Source organism: Lissotriton vulgaris, chromosome 4_1, assembly GCF_964263255.1.
Source record: "Lissotriton vulgaris chromosome 4_1, aLisVul1.2, whole genome shotgun sequence".
NCBI classification, from domain to species: domain Eukaryota; kingdom Metazoa; phylum Chordata; class Amphibia; order Caudata; family Salamandridae; genus Lissotriton; species Lissotriton vulgaris.
Window position 1 is genome coordinate 1,907,815,853 of NC_141691.1, and position 21,924 is coordinate 1,907,837,776.

Here is a 21,924-nt window from a genome sequence, read left to right on the forward strand (position 1 = left end):
AATATGTTTAACTTCACATATATGTATCATGAAGTTACATATATATCGTCAAGGTGCATATATGAGTAGTTAAGCATAGTTAACCTAAACATACTTATATATAATTACCTGTCAATATTTTGGTCTACAATAATTTATCTTCGATATTCTGGTATCTCAATACACTCTGCTAGATATTTCCCACCGCCACCCTTTGGGCTTATCCAAGATATGAGCATGATTGTTTAAAAGCAATGGTTGAAGTGGCCTGATCTAGAGCAGCCGATTGCTAAAGGGAAGGAAACAATGTCCACTATGCATTTGTTCAAAAGGCAATGTCTTGGCTCCTCCAAATTCAAAAATAAATGAAAAGACTAGATAGCAAAACTGCTAAAAATAAAAGTTACGCCTTTGAATAGAAGAACTCAGGATGTAGCAGAAAGGCAGAGCAAAGTAAAGCAGTTCTATTGATAGTTTCCTGCATACTTTTGTAACTATACAAAAAATATTGGATATGACAAATCTCATTTTACAAAAATGAAATAACGCTTAGTTTTCATGGTTCGGCTTCCCATTGTTTAATATACAGATAACAGCACGTTTTACATTGAAATGATTCTTAAATACTTTGTAATGCAATGTTGAAAATAATTGTAAGACGAAGATCTTAAGATAATTGTTAAGATGGTGTTATTTTATCTTCCTATGTTGAAATGAATTATTTTTGAGTTTATTTATTTTACCAGATGTTATATATGCAGGAAAAGGGCAGTCACTTACAAATTTTAATAGCATCAATATCAACACAAACACATTTATCAACTGATAAAATCGCTCATATGGTTGACATATCTCTTGTCTTAGAAGAGGGTGAACTTTCAGAACAGAGACTCTCCTCTGATTTAGAAGGTAGTGATTGCCTGAGTTTTCTCACCAGCTCTCAGAGGTTGTGGCACCTGCTTTGATTTTCTCAGGTTTTTTCATCAGGACTCTCAGAGGTTGTGGGACCTGAGTTGGATGTTGCTATACAGAAAACTCTCAAATATCTTAGCATGAGGCACTTAATATAACATGGGAAAAGGCGCAGCCAGAGTGGACCCCCCCCCACCATTGTCCATCTATAAAACAATAGGGGGCATCATCCTCTTTAATTTGAATAGGGCTTCTGTGCTTGGTTCGTATCATTGTGTCTCAGCATCGGGACACTCTCTGAGTAGCTGTGCGCTCTATAAAACGCCCACATTCATTCATTATCAGAAGGCTAGGATGAGGGGTCCACTATATTGATGGCAATCCAAGATTATATTTTTCTGACTTCAGCCAGGGGACAGAACAGGGTGTTAAGACGATGGAAGGGTTGAGTTTGCAATTCTTTCTGAAGGTCAATGATGAACACCCTGTACTCTGCAAAATCGAGAGTTCCAAGAGGTGAAAAGAGTGATGATACAAAAGAACAGGGTCGAGGTATTATGTGACTGTTGGACGAGAGTGTTTGGATGAGTTTGTGGTTAGTGTGAGTAGCGGTCTTTTTCTGCTGATGTGTACTACACTCCTTCGAATATGGATGATAACAAACTTGAACATCGTCCATGGGGTGTAGTCTATGGTCTTCCCATAGTGAGGAGATGGGCCTGTGGATAACTGAAGTAGTATTAGCATAACACCATTTTGTAGTGAGCCTCTTTTGTATGTAGTGGTAAACTTCAGATGGACAAGTGAATATTGTAGGGCATTTAATTAGGCATCAATAAGTTGTATAATAGGTCAGAATTACTCTGTCTTAGATTGTTTGTCAACTCTAATAAAGATTAATTTCTTTAAAACATTATGAACTATGGAAGAGCTAAATCAGACGCCTAAACTACTGTATAATGGCACTAACAAGGGGGTAGGGGGGCGTTGGGGTTCATTGCATATAAGGTCAGGAGGAAAAGATGGAACAAAATGTCCTTATTGACAGTGTCAGTGATTTACTTGGTGCAAAGAGTGAGGACATTGAAGAATGGCCTATCTGGGAAGTCTTTTGGTGTCGTGTGACTGACCAGAATGGTGTATACATGAATTACATTATAATGCAATTAATAGACCTTCCCTGGGAAGTATTATTGCATCACAACTTCCTCCAATTAGGATATGTGCATAAAGTATGAGTGCAGCATCCCTACGAAGTGCTAGGGTGCTGGGTTGCAGAGATGGTATTTAGGTTAGTTATCTCAGAACACCCCAAATAGAACTGTACCTGCAGCACCATAGAGATTATGATGTTATACCCCAAAGCACAGGAAAAGAGAGCCCCCTGCACAAAGGTCCTGGAAGGCCTGATAACTGGAGTGATGCAGCATCCCTAATGAGAAAATGTGAGGATTATCAATATTTATGGTCATATTCTCTTATTAAATAATTGTGGGTTGACATTATGTCTAAGTGATGGGCAATGGAGCTTTGCATAGAGGCACAAAGTATTAAGGGACCCATGGGTTGCAGTGACAAACTACACGGCCACTGATTGAAGTGCCAGAAGACATAAATACACACAGACACACACAAATACACCTGCGTGGTGCGCGCAGACACCCCACACCCTCACCCCCACACAGACACACACACACCTGTGTCATGCACACAGACACACCACACTCTCTACACCCCTCTCCCCTATACACACACATAGGCACACACTAGCCTTCAAGGTGTTCTGTGTGTCCCCACCACACTGAACTGACAGTCAATGAATGTTTATAATACATATGTTGAAACAAGGCTGTAGTAATCAATTGGAAGTGGCACTGCTGCTACCAAATAGTCTGCTATGTTGCGTCTTGTTGCTGTTGAAACTAGGCTGTAGTCATCTATTGGAATTAGCACTGCTGCTGTATGGTCTGTTATATTGCATCATGTTGCTGTTGAAACTAGGCTGTTGCTACAGGATGGTCTGTTATGTTGCATCTTGTTGCTGCCATTTTTTTGTTGGAAAACAGTGGTAATGTAGGATGCATTTTACTTTTGCACAGGTCATACCACAGAACACCACAGCAATGCCCCCTGCAACAGCGGTGACCGAAGGGTACACTCGTACTCAGTACTGTAAGTGGCCGTGCGAGTGCCCAATGTCCAAGCCTCGGTGTGCGCCTGGGGTCAGTATGATCACAGATGGCTGTGACTGCTGTAAAATGTGTGCCAGGCAACTCACAGAAAACTGCACAGAAGCTGATTCCTGTGACCACCATAAGGGCTTGTACTGTGACTACAGCAGAGACAGTCCGAGGTACGAAATCGGAGTGTGTGCACGTAAGTATGCGTACATGCATGTGCATAAGCCACTATTTATAAGCATGAATTTGGAAGGACAGGCTGTATATATCAATGTAATCATAAATTAGCATCCTACATTGGGGCCTGGTTATCTCAGCATAGATTATTATGGACAAGTTACCCTTCAGGTGAGATCTCAGATGCAAGTATAGTACTCTTTTGTAATGGGATGTAGGAAAACTAACGTGGGATGGGGGAAGGACTATTAATAATGAATGTCCCAAAACAAAAATCATTTCAAATATATATCAGAAACACTGGAGTTGTGATGGGACTGCTTATGGCTCTCGACAGCATCCTCGAATGGATCAGCTTTATGTCGCTGTGCTCTTATGGGAGAAGGGCACCAATGCATATATTAATCCTACTCAATTGGAGAAGCAACCTAGTCTCTGCACCCATAACAAGCAATCCTGTATGCAATTTACCACTTTGGGTTTCACAAGGTGAGATGTAGACTGAATCAATAGGTGTAGAGAGAATGGGCTTCACATCAGGATACGCTTTCCCATAAAGTGCATTAAGTCGAAAACAAACGTGATGAGATGACAAACAACTTTCCATTGCATGCTAGTTGTAACATACCCTGATAAAGGCACTTATTCACATTCAACCATAAGGCTTCAGTGAATGGCAAATATTGTGGTGACATGAAGATCAGATATGGTAAATCACAAGTAACCTACACAGTACATTTTCAAGAATTCCCATCATGAAATGTATATTGGATATACTAAATAATTAAACATTTGTGTTGCCCATGTTTCATCTTCTACACAGAGTCCTGCAAAATGTTGTTACTTATATTGCACAATGAATAACCTAAAAGTACAAATTCTAGATACACATCCCAGAGTTGTTTGTCTTTGAGTAAATAAGGATCAGCAAGGATCAGAGATTGACCTTCTTTGCCTTGTAGTCAAAATATTGACATTGATCACTACTGAAATCAAAAAGAAAGGAATGGTTATTCTAAGCCGTTATTCACAGAAACTTGTCACAACCAGAACATGAGTCCTGTGAACTCCCTGAGTCCTAGTGAAGGATTTATTGAGGTCTTGGCAGAAGTCTTGGAGGTGGTGTCTTAGGTTCTGCCCTGCATTGTCTGCCACTGATGGAGGTTCTGCGAGGCCTTGCAGCAAATTGTGATGGTCATCTGAGAGGATCAGAGCTATGATGGGAGAAATCCTCTCAACAATTGATTGCAACATATTGGGTAAATGCTTTGGATGCAGCAGATCAACCAACTCTGGGTGCCAGGAGGCGGCAAGTCATAGGGGAGAGGGAATGAGTTAAACAGGAGTTAGAAGGTAACATATATATATATATATATATATATATATATATATATATATATATATATATATATATATATATATATATATATATATATATATATATATATATATAGATGGCACATTGCACTTTAAAAGGGTGATCAGCCCTCGTGACGTTGTCATGTGATCAAGGCTATCTCTAGCCGAAATGCGTCATGGCGGACTGGTGCTGGGCTAAAAACTAAAATAAAATATTTGCACCAAACTATGGGTCTTGCTGGTTCCTGTGTCTACTGATCAGCTGAATTGCTGTGTGTTGCTTGCGGGAGCGCCACGTACCTTATATATATATATATATATATATATATATATATATATATATATATATATATATATATACACACATATATATATATATATATATATATATACACACACACACATATGTATCTCAACCAACAAGCTTCTCGATATCCTCAAGCGAATTGTCATTGTTTTCCCGCATTCTTTTTCCCCGCAGGGAATCACAACACGGTCGTTACAACGACCTCGTTGTGATTCCGCATACAATTACTCCTCAAGTCGGAACGACTTGCGGAGGGAGGCCGCTGGATGCTGGAATAGTATAATTTACTATTCCAACTCCAGTCCGGACAATAGAGAAGGTGTTGGAATTTAAATCCAACACCTCCCCCCCCTCCGCTAGTCGTTGTTCTGACTTGCGGAGTAATGGTATGCGGAATCACAGCGCGGTCGTTGTAACGACCGCGTTGCGATTCCCTGTGGGGAAAAAGATTTGTGGTAAACGTCGTTTACCTCCTCAAGCACGAGCCACACCAATCCAAGTTTGTCAAAGCGTAATTATTTTAGGGCAAAAAAGACGCGTTTCGAGCTTTCCAGCTCTTGGCCATATATATATATCAGTGTGCAACTGGAAGTACTATGCTCGCCAATAGTGTCTCTCCATTTAGAGTCCCTTGTATTGTGAATAAAGCAGGAATCTGAGGGGCACTGTAAGCGTGGGATTAGCATGACAATGATAAAGATAGATCCTAAATGCAGAGCATTCATTTACTGGAGTTTTAAGTTTTATTGAGTCTTAGACAGGTTACTTCCACATACAGAGGTACAACAGAACGTTTGTGAATATTTGTTATCACACATTTCTAAAGAAACGAAAATTCATACTAATGCAATATATAAACAGTATTATATTTTGACAATATTTTGATATTAGCCTCTTCTTTTACATAATATTTCCATCATCTCCGTTAATATATTTTAATTTACTAAACCAAGCACATACAGAAGGTTTCTTGGCGAGCACTATTTTTGACCAAGAAGTGAGCACGAAATTAGACATCCAAAGAAAACGGCAGTTTTGATTATAATTAGTGGCAGCCTGAAGCTGCCCGATGAGGGCAACATATGGATTGACGAGTCTCCCAACTCTGCATATGTTACCTAACTATTTGAATATAGTTCCCTGTAATATTGTAAAGTGGGAGATGACCATAGTGTGTGTGTACAGAATCATCCTTATATCGGCGGCATTGATTGGAGTAAATCTCTGAGATGCATTCTAGGGTGAGCCCCTCCTTCCCAGCCATTATGCATTTTGATTATATCTTGGACTGTTTCATGATAGCCAAAAGCGTTCTAAGTGCTATTGTCTTGTTTTGCTTCCATTGAACTAATTAGACTAACACACCAGAAATCAATGATTTTAAGGTGAAAAGTTCAGAACTAGACACACTGTCTCTAATGGCCTCGATTGAGTAGCCCTCATGATGAATACATGCAGGGATGTAACAAAGTTCATAAATGGAATAGCATTGTATTCTTCTTAAATTTGAGCTGATGGACAAAGCATGGATCATTCGAAGAATTTGCTTTCAATACGAATGGGTAAAGTCTGTGCCAGTTTTTTTTATCCTATTGGGTACAGATTTTACTATTGTTGCCTTAATAATTCAATACAAATGTTTGTGTGTGCCAGAGATATGACCCTTGCTTGGGGATTTGCTGTAGGCATGCTCATATATTATGCTTGATATACCTTTGTTAACTTTGGCAAAACGCTTCCCCATTGAAGATATTTCTAGAAGCTGCCTCTAATGATTAGTTTGAATTCTTTTTCCAGATTAGTAAAGGATCTGAAGGTATCTAGATGATGAAGTTGAGCCACCTCTTTATACAATTACTTTCACATTCCCCAGGAAATAGAGAAAGACTTTGTGAAATTTTCGGATTTCTCCATAGTGGGATAAAGTCAAAATCTCTAATAGGGTGCAATTTACTGATTTCTTATCGTAATTTTGGAACATAACGCGTAGCATGGTAAAGTTAAGCCGATGGCACAGCTTCAAAGTAGAAACATAGTTGGAGAATCATACAACCCTAAATACTCATCCGTTTCTGTTATAAACATCTTGGGAAATTGATCATTCGGACTGATAAATATAGCTTGCAAAATACTCAAAGAATCAGATTATAAATAATAATGTTCAAAACGGTGAATATCCAGCCCCAGCCTCTAACTTGGCAGATATCTTAATCCTAGCTGAGCAAGGTGATATATTTAGGAAACTGTCGGCGTATTTCTCCAATGTTGAATAAGGAAAGCACACAATGTATCCGTGTACAAAGTGCTTTATTGCAGACCCCCCTAACCCCCAAACAGACACGTTTTGCCTTGCGGCTTTGTCAATGTTAGGTTCTGTGCAAACAATACGACAATTTCATACCGTGAAACCTCAGGGGATCAATGTAAACAGTAATGATGGACTAAAATTCATTTCACAATTATCGCAGACATTTTAAAACATATATTAAATGCAGATCATTGAAATGTCAGTAAAAAACGTTATAAAGTGCTTGTGCTTGTGTAATAAAAAACAGTGTTGGGGGAAACATTTATGTTGCTTCTTTGGTGCAAAGTACACCATCTATAACAACATGTTTTATGCATAAATATTGCATATGTTGTGTACATTTAATCTAATTGATATATTAATATATTAATATTTAGCGACCCCCACCATATTGTTTTCCCCAACTTTACTATCTGGCCCTGTATGGGTTGGCGTATCGATACCTCACAGAGAGTTATTCGGTGTATTGATTTTCTATACATCTTTACCTATGTATTTTTCATTTTCTAAGTGAACAAACATGTATTGTACTCTGATTCAGATGTTGGTTTCTTTGCTGTATGATGGTTGCTAGTGTGTGTTTTGGCTATATTCCTGGAGCGTCTCCCCACTACAGGTGTACCAATAATTCTTCATCGTTATTCAATCCTACAGGGGACTTCGTCTGGAGATCGATAATATATCTAGATTCTAGTGAGTGCCTTCACTCTATCTCCTCCCCTTTCTTTTCTGTCCACCTGATCTAGACAGTAGAAGGTCAGAAGGTCCCCGTTACTTTGATGATGATGAAGAAAAAAAAAAAAATATATATATATATATAACCATTTTATTGCATTTTTGCATGATAACAGTAAAACGTTTGCCTTGCCTAGTATCAAAGCAAAATCACAGTGTATTGCTGTCATTTCACAATGCAGGTTTAAGTCGACATTCATACTGTCCACATTGCTGCAATTCGACTCTCTTGTATTATCTGATAGACAGGCCATGGTAGCCCCACCATTTTTTCCAAATTCTATCACACTTGTGGGGACATCCCCTTGCCTCGTAAATGGTTTCCTCCAGTTTACTACACAAATCCATGGCCGAGTGCTGGTCGTAATTGAGCGGTTCTTTGGGGAGTTCCAGTCACAGGCAATATCTCTCTTGGCTATTAGCGTGCCCACTCCAACCAATATTCTGCCCCCCCGGGTTCTCCAAGGTCATCAAGTATACCCAGCAGGCGAATTCTAGGATCCATAGCCACAGTCTCACCCACAATAGCAGACAATACAGCAAAACAGATTTCTGATCATTATAAATCAATGGATAATTGCTAGACAACATGGAAAAAATCACCCACATGGGTCCTGCACCTATAGCAGGCGGGGGAGGAGAGAAGGCTCATCTTGTTGCAGGCGAAAGGGGGATGTGTAAGTATGTAAACTGTATAAAGCGGAGTCTGGCAGAGATCGTCAAAATGTAATAGGCCATACAGACGTCTCTCCAATCCACCTCATCCAATTCTTCCACATCACCCTTCCACTCCTCCCTCAGAGGGGTCAAAGACATAGGTGCCTGCACTACCAGGGATTTGTAATTTGGGAAACCCCCTCTTTGCCTAAGTGGCCCATACGAATCTTATTTTGTACGGGACTATATTCAGAAATGCTCTGGAGTCCGTCTGGTATGTACATAGTGCATGCCTTAGGTGTAGATAATGATAACATTGGGAATTGGGCATATGGAATTCAGATTAGAGCTCCTAAAATGTCTTCATATGGCTGCCACTCCACATGTTGCCAAGCCTCGATATTCCAATGGCGTCCCATCCTCTAACCCCTCTAGGGGGGATACCTGGTCCAGCCACCTGCTCACCCACAACAAGTGGGTGGGCAGGTGGGAAGAATTCCAATTGAATTGGATCCCTACTTTATGTGGAACTGCAACACGGCCCTCCACAACACAAACACCACCTGGGTAATCGGGCACCATAAAGAATGTGTAGGAATTATTGAGGCCCAGGATAGCCTATTCACCTCTGTATGTGGGATTGTCCCACCCCCATGCATCCACTGTAATCATTTTTATCTGCCTCACAATTGATGAATCTTTTCTGATGCCTTAGTGTCTATACATTCTCCCATTAGTGTGCACAATTCCTCAATTAGTTTAAACAGAGTATTTCACTATTTAGGTCTGAAAATTACACAACGTCATCAGCACACAAGAGAACTTTTAAAGCACCAGGCAGTTCTGGATTTATACAGATATTATTCCTCATCCTTAATGTGAACTGCTAATGGTTCCGAAAGCAAAACAAATAATAATTGGGACAAATGTCAGAGGAGGTTCTCTCATAAAGAAGCATTGTTACCCAGATGAACTCCAGTGTAAAGTTAATTTTGACTAACTCAGCTTCTTAAAACACCAAGCTCACTGGGTCGAATGCCTTTTCAGCATAAAGAAATAAATTGCAATTCGAACATTTTACGACAATAATCAATAGCTTCAACTGAGTAATTTGTATTAACAAACTAGAGACATAAAAACAGTCTGGTCAGGGTGAATAAGATTCCAGCCAATCTCACAGTATTTTCATAAGTATTTTATAATCTAAACTAGCAGCCCGTCCCGACCTTGTCCGGGAGCATTCAGGCTTTTCCTACCCCCCTGGCCCAACATTGCCCAGCAGCCCGTGCCCCCCACCCGCTCCGTTCCCCGCCTGCCCGACCCCCACCTGGCCCGACATTGCCTTTCCTCTTGCTTTCTTTTTTCCCGCCTGGCCCGACCCCCACCTGGAATGTTCCTGCCTGCCCCGACATTGGCTTTCCTTACCTCAGCCGCCACTCTGCTCCTCACCGCCTGTCCGCGAGCCTTACCTGAGCCGCCGCTCTGCTCCTCGCCGCCTGTCCACCGCCGCTCCTCCTCCGCGCCATGTCCGCCTCTCCGCTGCTCCCACGGCCGGTGGCCTCACGTCACCGCTCCTCCCCCGCGCCATGCCCGCGCTCCTCGGACGCCTCTCCTCCCCGTGCTGACGTGAGCATGCACGTCGCGGCCGGCGCTACTTTTGGGGGGGGAATACTTTTAAAAAATATATAAATATTGTAAATACCGGTTAATTTTTACATTTATCTAGCCTATAACCATCTACACACCCTGCCAATTTCAACTGTGTATCGGGTGTGTAGATTGGCGCAGTGGTTCCCGAGTTTACCCGCCTCAAAGCCTGAAAGTTTCTCCTTTATTATAGTAGTATAGATTTATGAATGTGATTTGCCAGCATAATCTCCAGAATTCAGAGTTCTAACCTTGTTTTAGAAAGGACACTTATTTCCTGGTTGAAAATGTACTAGGCATTTCATCATCTTTGGGAATGGCATTGTAAAGAAATGCAATTGTTGATGCCAACTCATTCTAAAATGTCAGGTATTCCTCACAAGGTAACCCAGCTTCACATTGGGCCTTGAGGAGGGAAGCAGGTATACGGCAGCACATACTTCTTCCATTGTAATATTATTTGCCAAGGATAATTGATGTTCACGATTTTCGACTGTAATTGGAGTGTTACCATTTTTCATTTTCCAAGCAAATAACCAACATATTTTATTATCTTCCTCTTACACTCTTTGGACGACTGTATTTAAATTTACAGTTCCTCTTTCCAATTAAATTATCTTAGCCTTTTCATCCCATCTATTTAGATTGCCTATGCTCTCCTTTGACCATTCACTAGTTACAGTGACCTGTACCTGGTGGAAATGTTCTACTTCCTGCAGTTCTCCTAACACTTTTTTATTCTTTCGCCTGGTGAAAGAAAAGAAAGCTCCTCTTTAAAAAAATATCTTTAACTAAGCCCCAGAGAATTTCAATTTAATTGGATCCCCACATTATGTGAAACAAATACAAATCTTTAATGCCCATGTAGATGTTTTCTACTGGCCTTCATCAGCCAATAGTGATAAATACTGCCTGCAGCATTCATTTATGACAGTCTAGGCCTTTCGGAATATGAGTTAATTTGCATCTCTCAGTCTACAAGGTTTCCTAATTCATTTTCATATGAATTATAAAAAACAGATTTCCAAATGGATCTTGTTGTGAAATACCCATGGTGAGTGAATTGTACTTGCTGGGGATTAGAAAGGCTTGTAGTGTAGTTCCTATTTTCCCAATAGGCCCTGCACATTGGAATAACATAAACAGTAGTATAGACGTAGACGTGCGGATCTTCCAGGTCTCCACTGACTATGCTAAACTTAATTGGGTGTGTTACCAACTAGCTCAGAGGTCACTGGAAACTTTCTTGACTGAATAGGAAGTGATCAGCTTCCCTGGTACAGACAAGAAGGGATTCAGTTTTCCAACAACCGCATAAACATGACAACTTTGCTCCTTAGAATAACAGTCCATCTCTAGAGTCGTGTGAAACAATAGACAGTTATTTTACTCAGTCAGTTGTGCAGATTACTTTCACCAAGATGCAGAGAATAGAGAGACGGGCGTTTTCAATAAAAAGGTATTATTTATTGAACAGTCTTTCTTCTCGTGCAAGAGAAATGAATTGCCACAATTGCAAGACTAGTTATTATAAAAAGTGCGTACAGTAAAATGAGGATTGCGAAATAATACTGTAAAAGCATTGATATGGTTTCTTAGCCATACAATGGTTTAAAATGAATAAAACATATATACATTCATATATACATTTGGCTAACGTATTCAACTGGTGCTTCTAACTGCGCCTACCCCAGTGTACCTGACCTAAGCCTAATACTTGGGAGGGAGTAAGTAAGTAGCAGTTCTAGTTAAGTTGGTTTTGCCAAGGTTTGCTTCAAGAATTCTCTCTAAGGGTTTAGTCAACACCATACCTCTGGAATAGAATGTTGGAGGTCTGGTATCTCCTTCCAGGACTCGATATCCCAGTCACTCGCAAGAGTAGGCTGGAAACGCCGGAGCTGGATTTCTCGGCAGGAGAAAAGACAGCGTCTCTCTCAGCGTGTCGAGGAAGAGGAGGGGCAGCGTCCGCGGGCAGCTTGCATCTGCTGGGCTCTGAAGGGGACAGCTGTTCTGCTCCTATGTGCACCACACCATCGCTATCATCGATGTCGTTGAGACAGCGTAGCGGCAGTAGTAACATCAGCGTTTTTCTTAAGGCAACGTTGGTAATATTTATACCTGAAAGGTGCCTGGTTTGACGTAAGTTTTTGGACATAAGACGTCAATAAAGATGTCACTAGGAAGTGATCGTCTCTTAGTGCTCATTAGAGTTCTATTACTAATCAAAACATAGCAAGCAGGGTTTTCCCAGGTTGCTGAGTTTTATCTTGTTGAAGAACTCGGAGTGTAATCTAGGAATCTTAGATAGTGGCTTTTGCTGTGTCATTTGCTCTAATGAGCTGCAGAGGAAGCTGCAGAGGAAGTGATTCTGAAATGTGGCTCTGTTCGTGTTAGGCCAGAGGCGAGTTTCTGAAATATTCCTCTTGATCGTTTATGCCATTATAGGGGAATAAATGGATTATAGCCGTATAGGGGCATAAGGTCACAGTATTGATCAGGGTCCTAGATTAGAACTCGACACCCACTCCACGAATTTATGTCCATCAATTTACTAAAAACTATAGCAAAAGATGCATGTGTAACATTACCCACCCCAAAATACATATATGCATTTGAAAATGGCGTATTTGAAATACATGGATTGTACTGTACGTCTTTAAGCATAGAAATCATTCAAAATGATAGCATATGTAATCAATGAACGATTTTGCGAAAAAATTACACATGAAATATTCTCTTAATACAGAAAAGAAGGGCGAGATAATTTCATCACATATAAATGCATTGCTGTGAAAATGTGCAAGAGGCTCATGTAAAGTTATTATGTCTCTAGATTTACCTAAAAATAGAAACTTCTGTTCTTTATGAATAGGTCTACTTTAAGCAAAGAATTTTTGTGCCGGAAAAAGGTAAATATTTTGAAAAATGTTCAATTAAAATTTTTTTTTTTTGTTGAACAGGTGAATAGAGTTCCAACGCTTTTCAGCAGTTTTTGTTGATCAAAACTGAAGTCCGAATTCAGAGTTCAAGGGAACGCTGTGTGTCGGAATGCTTTTCTAAATTATTGTTTCTGTTCGGGTGAGAACATCATATCAGACAGGCTCTCAAAAAATTGGTCTACAAAATCAGGTGACAGTTCGACCAAGTTCGATAACGCTGTAACTTGGCAGGTGTGAGAATGATTGCTGTCATCAAAGTCTGGATCGGCAATGCTCACAGAAGGTCGTACCTGGGTGATGTTGCTTTTATTTCTCGCTCCACTGTTACCACCTAGTCGTAGCACAGGAGTCTCAACGAATGCCGTCATCAGGATTGGTAGCCGCTGGGGACAACACAATGCGTGAGCCGTTATAGGACTTAGCAAAGTATCGATATCCATTGGTAATGCTGATGGAAGTGCAAGACAGATGTCCAACACGCACTCATCTCCGCATAGCATACATCGAAGCACAGGTAAGATGCAGGTCTGCCATATCGGTCTGAATGAAAGAAACCAGGTCATGTTCAGATCTCTCAGCCTGGCCAATCCAAGGACTCTAGTTATTCGGGACCGGTAGCGTATTGCTAGGATCGTTTCTTCCATCCTTGTAGGAGTCATGTCTGAGTTTTGGCTTGCCATATCGGAGCAGGAGGGTCAAAAATAAAATGCTTGCTACAAGTCCCAAAAATAGGGGTATGCCGCCAAAGACTGAATGGACAAAATTAGGAATTATTCCTAGAATTGCTTTGAATGGTGTTAGCAGTCCCGAACAAATTGTCTAAAATATGCCTGGGATGCCTGTGGCACTAGACATGTTAAGGAGTTGGCTAAGCATTTCTGTGAAATGCACCGGGCAATTTGTCGATAAAAGGTCATGAATCTCAGATGTTGTCCTTGCAACTTGGAGATCATACGTCTCTTTTGATGACGTGATGGGCACTGTTGTCTGCAAAAGCACAGACTTTATTCTGCTTAAAGTATCAATTCGTATAGAAGAGAAATTCAAACGAGGCCATACGGGAGTCTCAGTGTCTCCAGGGCCGTTTGGAAACAATGCTTGCATACAGCATTTGACCATGGAAGTTACGTGTACGAGATATGCTTTCCCTGGCAAAAGGCCACAACAGCTGCGATCCGTTCTTAGAATGTAACTCCCATTCGAGAGCTGCTTAAAGAAAGGCTCTATCTGTGTTGCAGGTGTGACATATTGGTGGCATGAAAGGTTGTTAGAATTTCCTTCACAGGCTCCGTGTAAATTAATACCCTGGCACAAAAGTATTCCGCTTAGTGAATGTTTACAGTTTTCACCACTAAGAAATACATTTTTGTTGCTGTCACTATAGCATGTGTGTGTGTATGGTAATTTCCATGTTGACTTAATGTATCCTTTACCCAATCGTTCATACTGGCCAGTAGGTATGTATTCAAGGCAATTTTTAAATTGGAAATTTGTTATCGGAACTGTGATAATCCAGTGTATTATCCATTCAATGACAGGACTTTCTGACATTGTCAAAGGTAATCTGTCAAGTTTTTCGATGCTCAGGATTGTATAGTCTGCTCCTTTCTGTGCCAAGCTGATTTGTTTATCAGTAAGGTTAAAGATGGAAAACAATGACGTTGTGTTGATTAAACGCCAAGGCACATAGCCTGAACGAAGATTTTGCAGCGTCCAGCCTAACTGTACAATAGAACGCAATTGTGACTGGCCATGCTGTAACATTAGCAAGTCTTTGTCTATTATATCTATGGCAGATGATACAATACTGTCCAGTGAATATATTCTGGAGGACAGAGTCATTAACCCATTGTCCACTACAGAAAGTGATTTTTCTAAATTAATACAATCAATTTCTCGTATCTTTTCAGCTGTTTCAATTTGCGTGACGTTCCAAGCCTCGTTGTATGTAGCATAGATGCTGGCCGCTATGAAGCTTTTTTGACGCTGTTTGCGTGGTCCCATAATAAAATCGCGCAAATCAGCACCATCTTTAAGTAAAGATAAGTGTTGCTTAATTTCAGCCAGTGTGGATGAATCTAGCCAATCAAGGCACAGCTTCCCTACACTGTATGTTGTAACTATCCCTGGATGTTGTCTCTGGGAGTATCTAGGGTCTGGTCTGGACATTGTTAACCCCTGTGTTTTGTTCAGGAATCTATCTTGACAGTTGTTTGTGTCAGTAGGCCAGATTAACCACTTTTTCCAATCAGGATGTGTTCTGTTTAAATGTAAAATTTTAGATACGTCTATCTCAATATCTGTTGTTGCATTATCAGGTATTGGCTTTGGAATAGGCAGTTTGTTAAGGTCTTTGATCTTAGCTAGGCCAAGACAGGTTGTTTGTTGAATTGTTTCATTTAAAAACATTATTTGTTCTGGGATCATGCAGGCTCGAAATAGTGCTTCTATGCCTTGTACCTGCCAATCTTTTGTACCCCAGATTGTTTTTGTTTCAATGTTATTTTTCCAATAATCGAAACTAAATGTCATAATTTTTTCATAATAATGCTTCTGAATATATAAATTTAGTATTTGTCAGCATTGTTTTCAATCCTGTTTTATCTAACAGTTTGTAATAAAACGTTTCTGCATCACTGGTGTTAAACCCTGAGAAGTACTGGAAATTCTCATAGAATGTTTTAGAACTGCTTTTAGGTGGTGTAGCACAATGTTCCTATTGGTTATATTTAAAAACATTTCTAGGTTGTGCAGATTTATGCAAGTAATGATCACCATAGTGTGTGTAGCAGAACATCTGTTCATAACTAGACGAACCTTGCAAATAATCATGTTCTGTAAATCTAGCTGACATTACTTAATCAGACATCATATTATTAATACTTTCAAAGTCCCAATCATCAGAGAATGTACTAGGTTTTACAAAGTCACTTAAGGAAACCTTGAATTGATGAGGATACTTCAGGATTTCGACCGGACCATATATTTCATTGTCAGTTTTGTCCCATACTACCCCGCCGGGCATTGGAATGGCTGTGACATTTACTGTTGACAGTTCTCTTTTCTCCACGTGGGATGATGTGTGTGGTTTGAGGACTAAGTTGATGTTCTGACTTGCTGTGTCCATTGAATTGCAATACACCTTCCTAAAATTAAAACTAAAATTAGGCATAGTAGGAGTATGAATACCCCTGAAATTATCCAATGCTCAAACAATGGTGCATCCAGATATACTTCTTTGATTTGTTGAAATAGTTCTGTTGCTTTTTCTTTAAAAGTCTTTTTTATTTCTGGCATCACTTCGGGGTTGCTTTGATCCTCAGAAAAGTTGTTGAAGTTGATGAAGTAGCCAGAGGCAGTTCTGTCAATTGTTGGAATTGTTCTTTCAATTTGTCTTTCGGTAGCACATTCTGATGCCACATCATTGTAGACTGGTGTTTCTTGACGAAGTGTTTCAATCTGTGTCTCAAGAGGCACGAGTTCCATGGCATTATTGCATATTCCCTCTCTGTGCACTGCAGGCTTATCGAATGTGATTAGTCTTTCAGTTTAAACCTCTTGGATTGTTGCAAGTTTGGGTATTCCGTTGTTTCTCGGGAGTCCACTTGGCCTACTGTTGATTATAGGCCACATGCTTGTGGTTTTACCAGGTCGATTGATACAACTCTGTTCTCCTTTTTTCCAGCAAGGGGCGGTAGTACTAGTGATCTTGTTCCGTTGATTGCTTAGACAGGTACTGCTTTTCTGTAAGAAGGCCCAAATTCCTTCTTCACCGCTATTTTTTCTCTGACTAGATCCCCAATCTTTGGAATCCAGACAGGCCTTGCTGGAGCTGGTGGTGCCTCGTCCGTGGTAGCTGGCTGTTGCTTTAACTTTATGTTGCTTAAGGATTTTCTTGTTTCGTTCAAGTCCTGTAAAACAGCCAAACGATCTTTGATGTCAAAGGTTGTTTTCTTATCTTCTTCCACTGATACCTGACTATCTAAGTCCTGAATTCGCATTCTAGTTCCGAACAATAGTTCGTATTGGCTGAAACCTTTTAGAGAATTTCTTGGCAAGTTGTTTAGGCTTAACTGGACACTTATTAAATGTTTGACCCACCCAGCACCCGAACCTAATACCTTCGCTGTTATAGATTGCTTTATGTCCCGGTTTTTTCTTTCTACCACACTGTTCCCTGCGGGGTGTGACGGACAAGAATACCGCAAGACAACGCCCATGCAGGCTATGGCCTCCTTATAAGCTCGAGAGCTGAAAGCAGGACCCTGGTCAGAATGGAACATGGCAATTGCGTATGTGCTGATAAAGACTCGCAGATCTTTTATAACCGTTCTGGCGTCAGCCGAGCGCTGGGGCCACATTTTTTAAGTGTGTTTAGCCTTAATGATTAATCGGACGCGGGTTTGTATACTGACAGCATTACGCAACCTACATACCAGGCCATGGCATTACTGCGCTTGCCTCCTTGCTGCGATCTCTGTCGCAGTACGGCCAGTTCTTTACATATTTATAGTGGTGCAGGTTCATCCCTGGCCACCAGTATACTGATTGTAATTCAGTCAGCGATTGCTTCATCTGTTTGTGTCTTGGTCCTTCACCCATGTGTGCGTCTGCTATTAATAACTTTCTCCGGTTCATGTTTGGAATTACCCTATCCCCCTCTCCAGGGATTCGAGCAAAAGGAACGGAGTTTGCATCAATTACGTATGCATAATTGAGTGGATAGTTCAAGGGTAGTGCTGCACAGTCGCCTTTTACGGACGTTTTTACTGCCAGCATTGTTTCCCCGTCTATGTGTTTTTCCGAACGCTTTTTTGTGGCTACAGAAGCCGGTTTAGTTGTTCCGCTGTGGCTGTATTAGCCAATGAGTTCCCTGAAACGTGAACGCCATCACGTTGATGACTCGGAGTGTGTATCACGTGAGTCTTTTGTAGTTCTTTCTGTAAAAGAGCTACCTGTTTCCAAAGCATTTTATGCTTGATTGTGGCACCTGTGTCATCTTTGTAATCATTTTCGATCCAGCTCTGCAACTTATTATTGTTAGAGTTGACGCATAAATGCGAATCGCACACGATTAGTGTCGGGAATTCACGTTCTGCATTTTCAAGCGCCATCTTTAAACATCTGATTTCAGCTCGCTGAGCCGAACAGTACCTCACTGATTCAGTTTTTGTTGTTTTCGGTTTGAATTTACCGCACAGCCAACGACCTTTAACAATCGCACAGGCTGCATCGTAGGATTTGTTCTCTACGTTAAAATGCTGTACAAATCTATCTGTATAGATTATACAGGAGTATTGTTGGAGAGGCAGAAGTTCGATTGGCAGAGGATATTCTTCTTCATAAGTCAAATCATTCAGTTTTTCCAGTTGCGGGGCGAATGGAAAGGGGCGACCACTCGGTCCCCCCGAACGTATGGCAGAGTACCACGATCCCCCCGGGAAGCCATCTTGGGCGGGAGGCGAGTCTCGGCTGGTATGCCCGAAGCGGCGTAGCCGGGGCGCGCCTTTTCCCGCCCTAGAGTGGGTTGGCCTAGACACTGACGCGGCTGGCCACGCCCTAGGGGCAGGCAGGGGCGGGTTTACGCCCGCCCTGAAGACGGATAAAAGGAGAAGCAAGATCCGAAGGCATCCTCTTGTTCCTGTGCTCTGAAGCTGCACCTCCTCGCTGCACGTGAGCTCGAGACGGAACGAAGAGCCAATTTTGAGCGTTTTAATCGTTCTTGTTTGTTTTACAGATACTCTGTTGGAGAATGCCGAAGAAGGCGGGAAAGCGCATGACTACTGAACAGATGCTGCGCGTCCTCATGAAGGAGATGACCGAACTAAAGAGGCGAATGGATAAGAACGAGGAAGGGGGACCGAAACGTCCTTTGGCGGGAGCAGCCCCGGGAGGGAAAAACAAGAGGCCCAGGAGGGGAGCAGCTGGGGGAGACAACCCAGGTCCCAGTGCCCCGCTCGAGGCACCAACTCCCGTGCCGAAGGAAGGGAATCCGATTCCCGTTGTGGTCACCCCCGTGTCCGAGGAAGATATGCCGCCCGAGCTGGCAGCACAATTGGCAGCGTGGTTGGGAAAAAATAGCGAGGGCGCCACGGCTGTTGACGCACAGGAGCTAATGAAGCAACTGCGTGAGTCACGGGAAGCAGCGAAGGTGTCCACGCCGGCTGCAGCAGTAGAGAAGCCACAGGGGACGGGTTCAGTAGCAGAGACAGCGTCCGGTGCAGGTAAGCGGCCATTGCCGATTGCGAGGGATGAGTCGGCACCCTCTCGTAGGGAAAAATTGGGTCAGCATGTTCCTTTGGCTATTAAGGAAAAGATATGGGCAGGGGAGTACGTAAACATATTCTCGTTGCTTACTGATCACTATGAGATGGAGCATGTAAAGAGCCAGAAGGAGCTCATGCATCCGAGTGTTTGGCGCGCAAAAATGGCCGCCTTTAAGGTAAATGAAAACATTGGCAATTGGGGCCAAGCGTGGGGGGTTTTTACATCGATCTTGGGGAAGCGAAGGCCCGATCTGTTACCCGAATTGCCGATTTATCAGTCACGAATCATGGGGTACTCGGTATCACACGAGGGTAATCATTGGTTCTGCTATGATAACCTGTTTAGAAAAGCTAAAGAACATGATAAAAACTTAACATGGGATTGTTATGATTCTGTGTCATGGTCCAAAATGAAGGAGACTGGTATGTTAAAATTGCCATTAGTGGGGAGTATCGTTGGCGAATCTTCCCGCCAGTATGCGGGGACGCCCTTTCGGTCAGGTGCGGGTACAGACAATTACTCGAAGCCTGCCGGTAACACAGGAAAAAAGGGGGTTTGTTGGAACTTCAACAGAGGTAAATGTACTAGGCCCCAGGGATCGTGCAAATTTAGACACGAATGTAGTGGGTGTGGGCAATCATCCCATCCTGAATCCACGTGCAGAGCCAAAACGGGTGATAACGGGGGTAGAGGAGGCGCCAAACAGGTCTAACATAGTCCGAGGGGCGCCTTTACCTACCCCGATTGATACCTTGGCAATGATTCCTTGGCTCAGTGAATACCCGGATCGTGCTTCTGCTGGGGTGTTGCGGAACGGGTTTTCTTATGGTTTCCGCATCCCAGTGGGGGACTTTCAAGGTGCAACGAAATGTAAAAATCAGCTATCGGTCTTTCAGCATACGACTGTGGTACAGGATAAGATCAGGAAGGAGGTTACTCGAGGTCGAGTCGCCGGTCCGTTTGGTGTACCACCGGTTCCTAATTTTGTTTGTTCCCCTTTAGGTGTGGTCCCAAAGAAGGACCCGGGTGAGTTTCGGCTGATACATAATTTATCAGCCCCACGTGGTCTTTCCGTAAACGAAGCGATAGACCCGGAAGTGTGTTCGGTGCGGTACGCATCCTTCGATGAGGCCGTAGCCATTTTGAATCGCCTGGGGCCCGGGGCGCTGATGGCAAAATCTGATATCGAGTCAGCGTTCCGGTTGCTCCCGGTACATCCAGACGATCAGCGTCTCTTAGGTTTCACGTTTCAGGGTCATTATTACATGGATAGGTGTATGCCGATGGGGTGCTCTATATCTTGTGCCTATTTCGAAAAATTCAGTAGTTTTCTACAATGGGTCTTCACAAGGAAGACGGGTTTCCAAAATGTGATGCATTACCTTGATGATTTTCTGTTCCTGGGGGCAGCCGGGAACCCGGAATGTGGGCAGGCTTTGGCACAGTTTTGTGTCTTGATGAATCAGTTTGGCGTGCCATTGGCACCAGGTAAGACTGTGGGACCTTCCACTTGCCTCGAGTTTCTGGGGATCGAGTTAGACTCCGCAGAAGGTTGTTTTCGTTTACCAGCTGACAAAGTGTCAAAGTTCAGGACATCCCTTCAGATGTGTATAAGGGGACCTAAGGTTAAGCTGCATCAATTACAGCAGTTAGTTGGCCAGTTGAATTTTGCCCTGAGGGTTATCCCAATGGCCCGCCCCTTTTCCCGTTCGATCGCTCAAGCCATGGTCGGCCTGAAGGAGTGCCATCATCGCACAAGGCTCTCGGCAGAGGTCCGCCAGGACATGCGCATTTGGTTGGCATTTCTGGCGGATTTCAATGGTCGAGTCGTCTGGAACAAATCAGCCGTGTCCTCTGAGGAGCTGGGGCTGTGGACAGATTCGGCAGGGAGCATAGGTTTCGGTGCCATATTCGGCACAAGATGGTCTGCACAAAAGTGGCCGACATGGTGGCATGACAGTGGGCTGACAAGTAACATTGCGTTCCTGGAACTTTTCCCCATTTTAGTGGCCCTGAGAACTTGGCCCGAAGGGTTCAAAGATCACTCTGTGGTATTTTGGTCTGACAATATGACCGTGGTTGAGTGTATCAATAGTCAGGCAGCACGATGCAAATGGATTCTGAGGCTGCTCAAGGAAATTGTTTTACTTTGTATGCAATTGAATGTGCTATTCAGAGCAAGACATGTCCCAGGGGTAATGAACCAGGCGGCTGATGCACTGTCTCGTTTTCGTATGCAGGCTTTCTGGGGTTTCCTTCCCACAGCGGACCTGGAGCCGGCACCCTTTCCCGAAGCTCTCTGGTCTCTCGGTGCCCCGAACTTCGTAACCTCGTGGGAGAGAGTTTAGCACCCAGGACGAGGAAGGCATATGAAGGGGCGTTCCGGTCCTATTTGGCCTTTTTGGGGACTGATAGGGAGGAGCTTTGGGGCCAGGAAGAGTGGGTGGTGGATTTTCT

The 21,924-nt window shown here is 42.5% G+C and overlaps 1 protein-coding gene across 2 annotated transcripts in view; it reads left to right on the forward strand.

The window, feature by feature from the left end:
* The window catches only part of CCN4 (cellular communication network factor 4), a 163,570-nt gene that overhangs the window by 119,625 nt on the left and 22,021 nt on the right, over nucleotides 1-21,924 (forward strand). Inside the window, exon 2 of one of the 2 annotated variants that reach the window (XM_086966246.1) lies at nucleotides 2,991-3,244. In XM_086966246.1, the coding sequence (XP_086822372.1) occupies nucleotides 3,130-3,244 (115 nt within the window). In that variant the 5' untranslated portion in view covers nucleotides 2,991-3,129. Of the gene's footprint in view, nucleotides 1-2,990; nucleotides 3,268-21,924 lie in introns of both variants that reach the window. The other variant, XM_086966245.1, reaches the window with a different exon arrangement.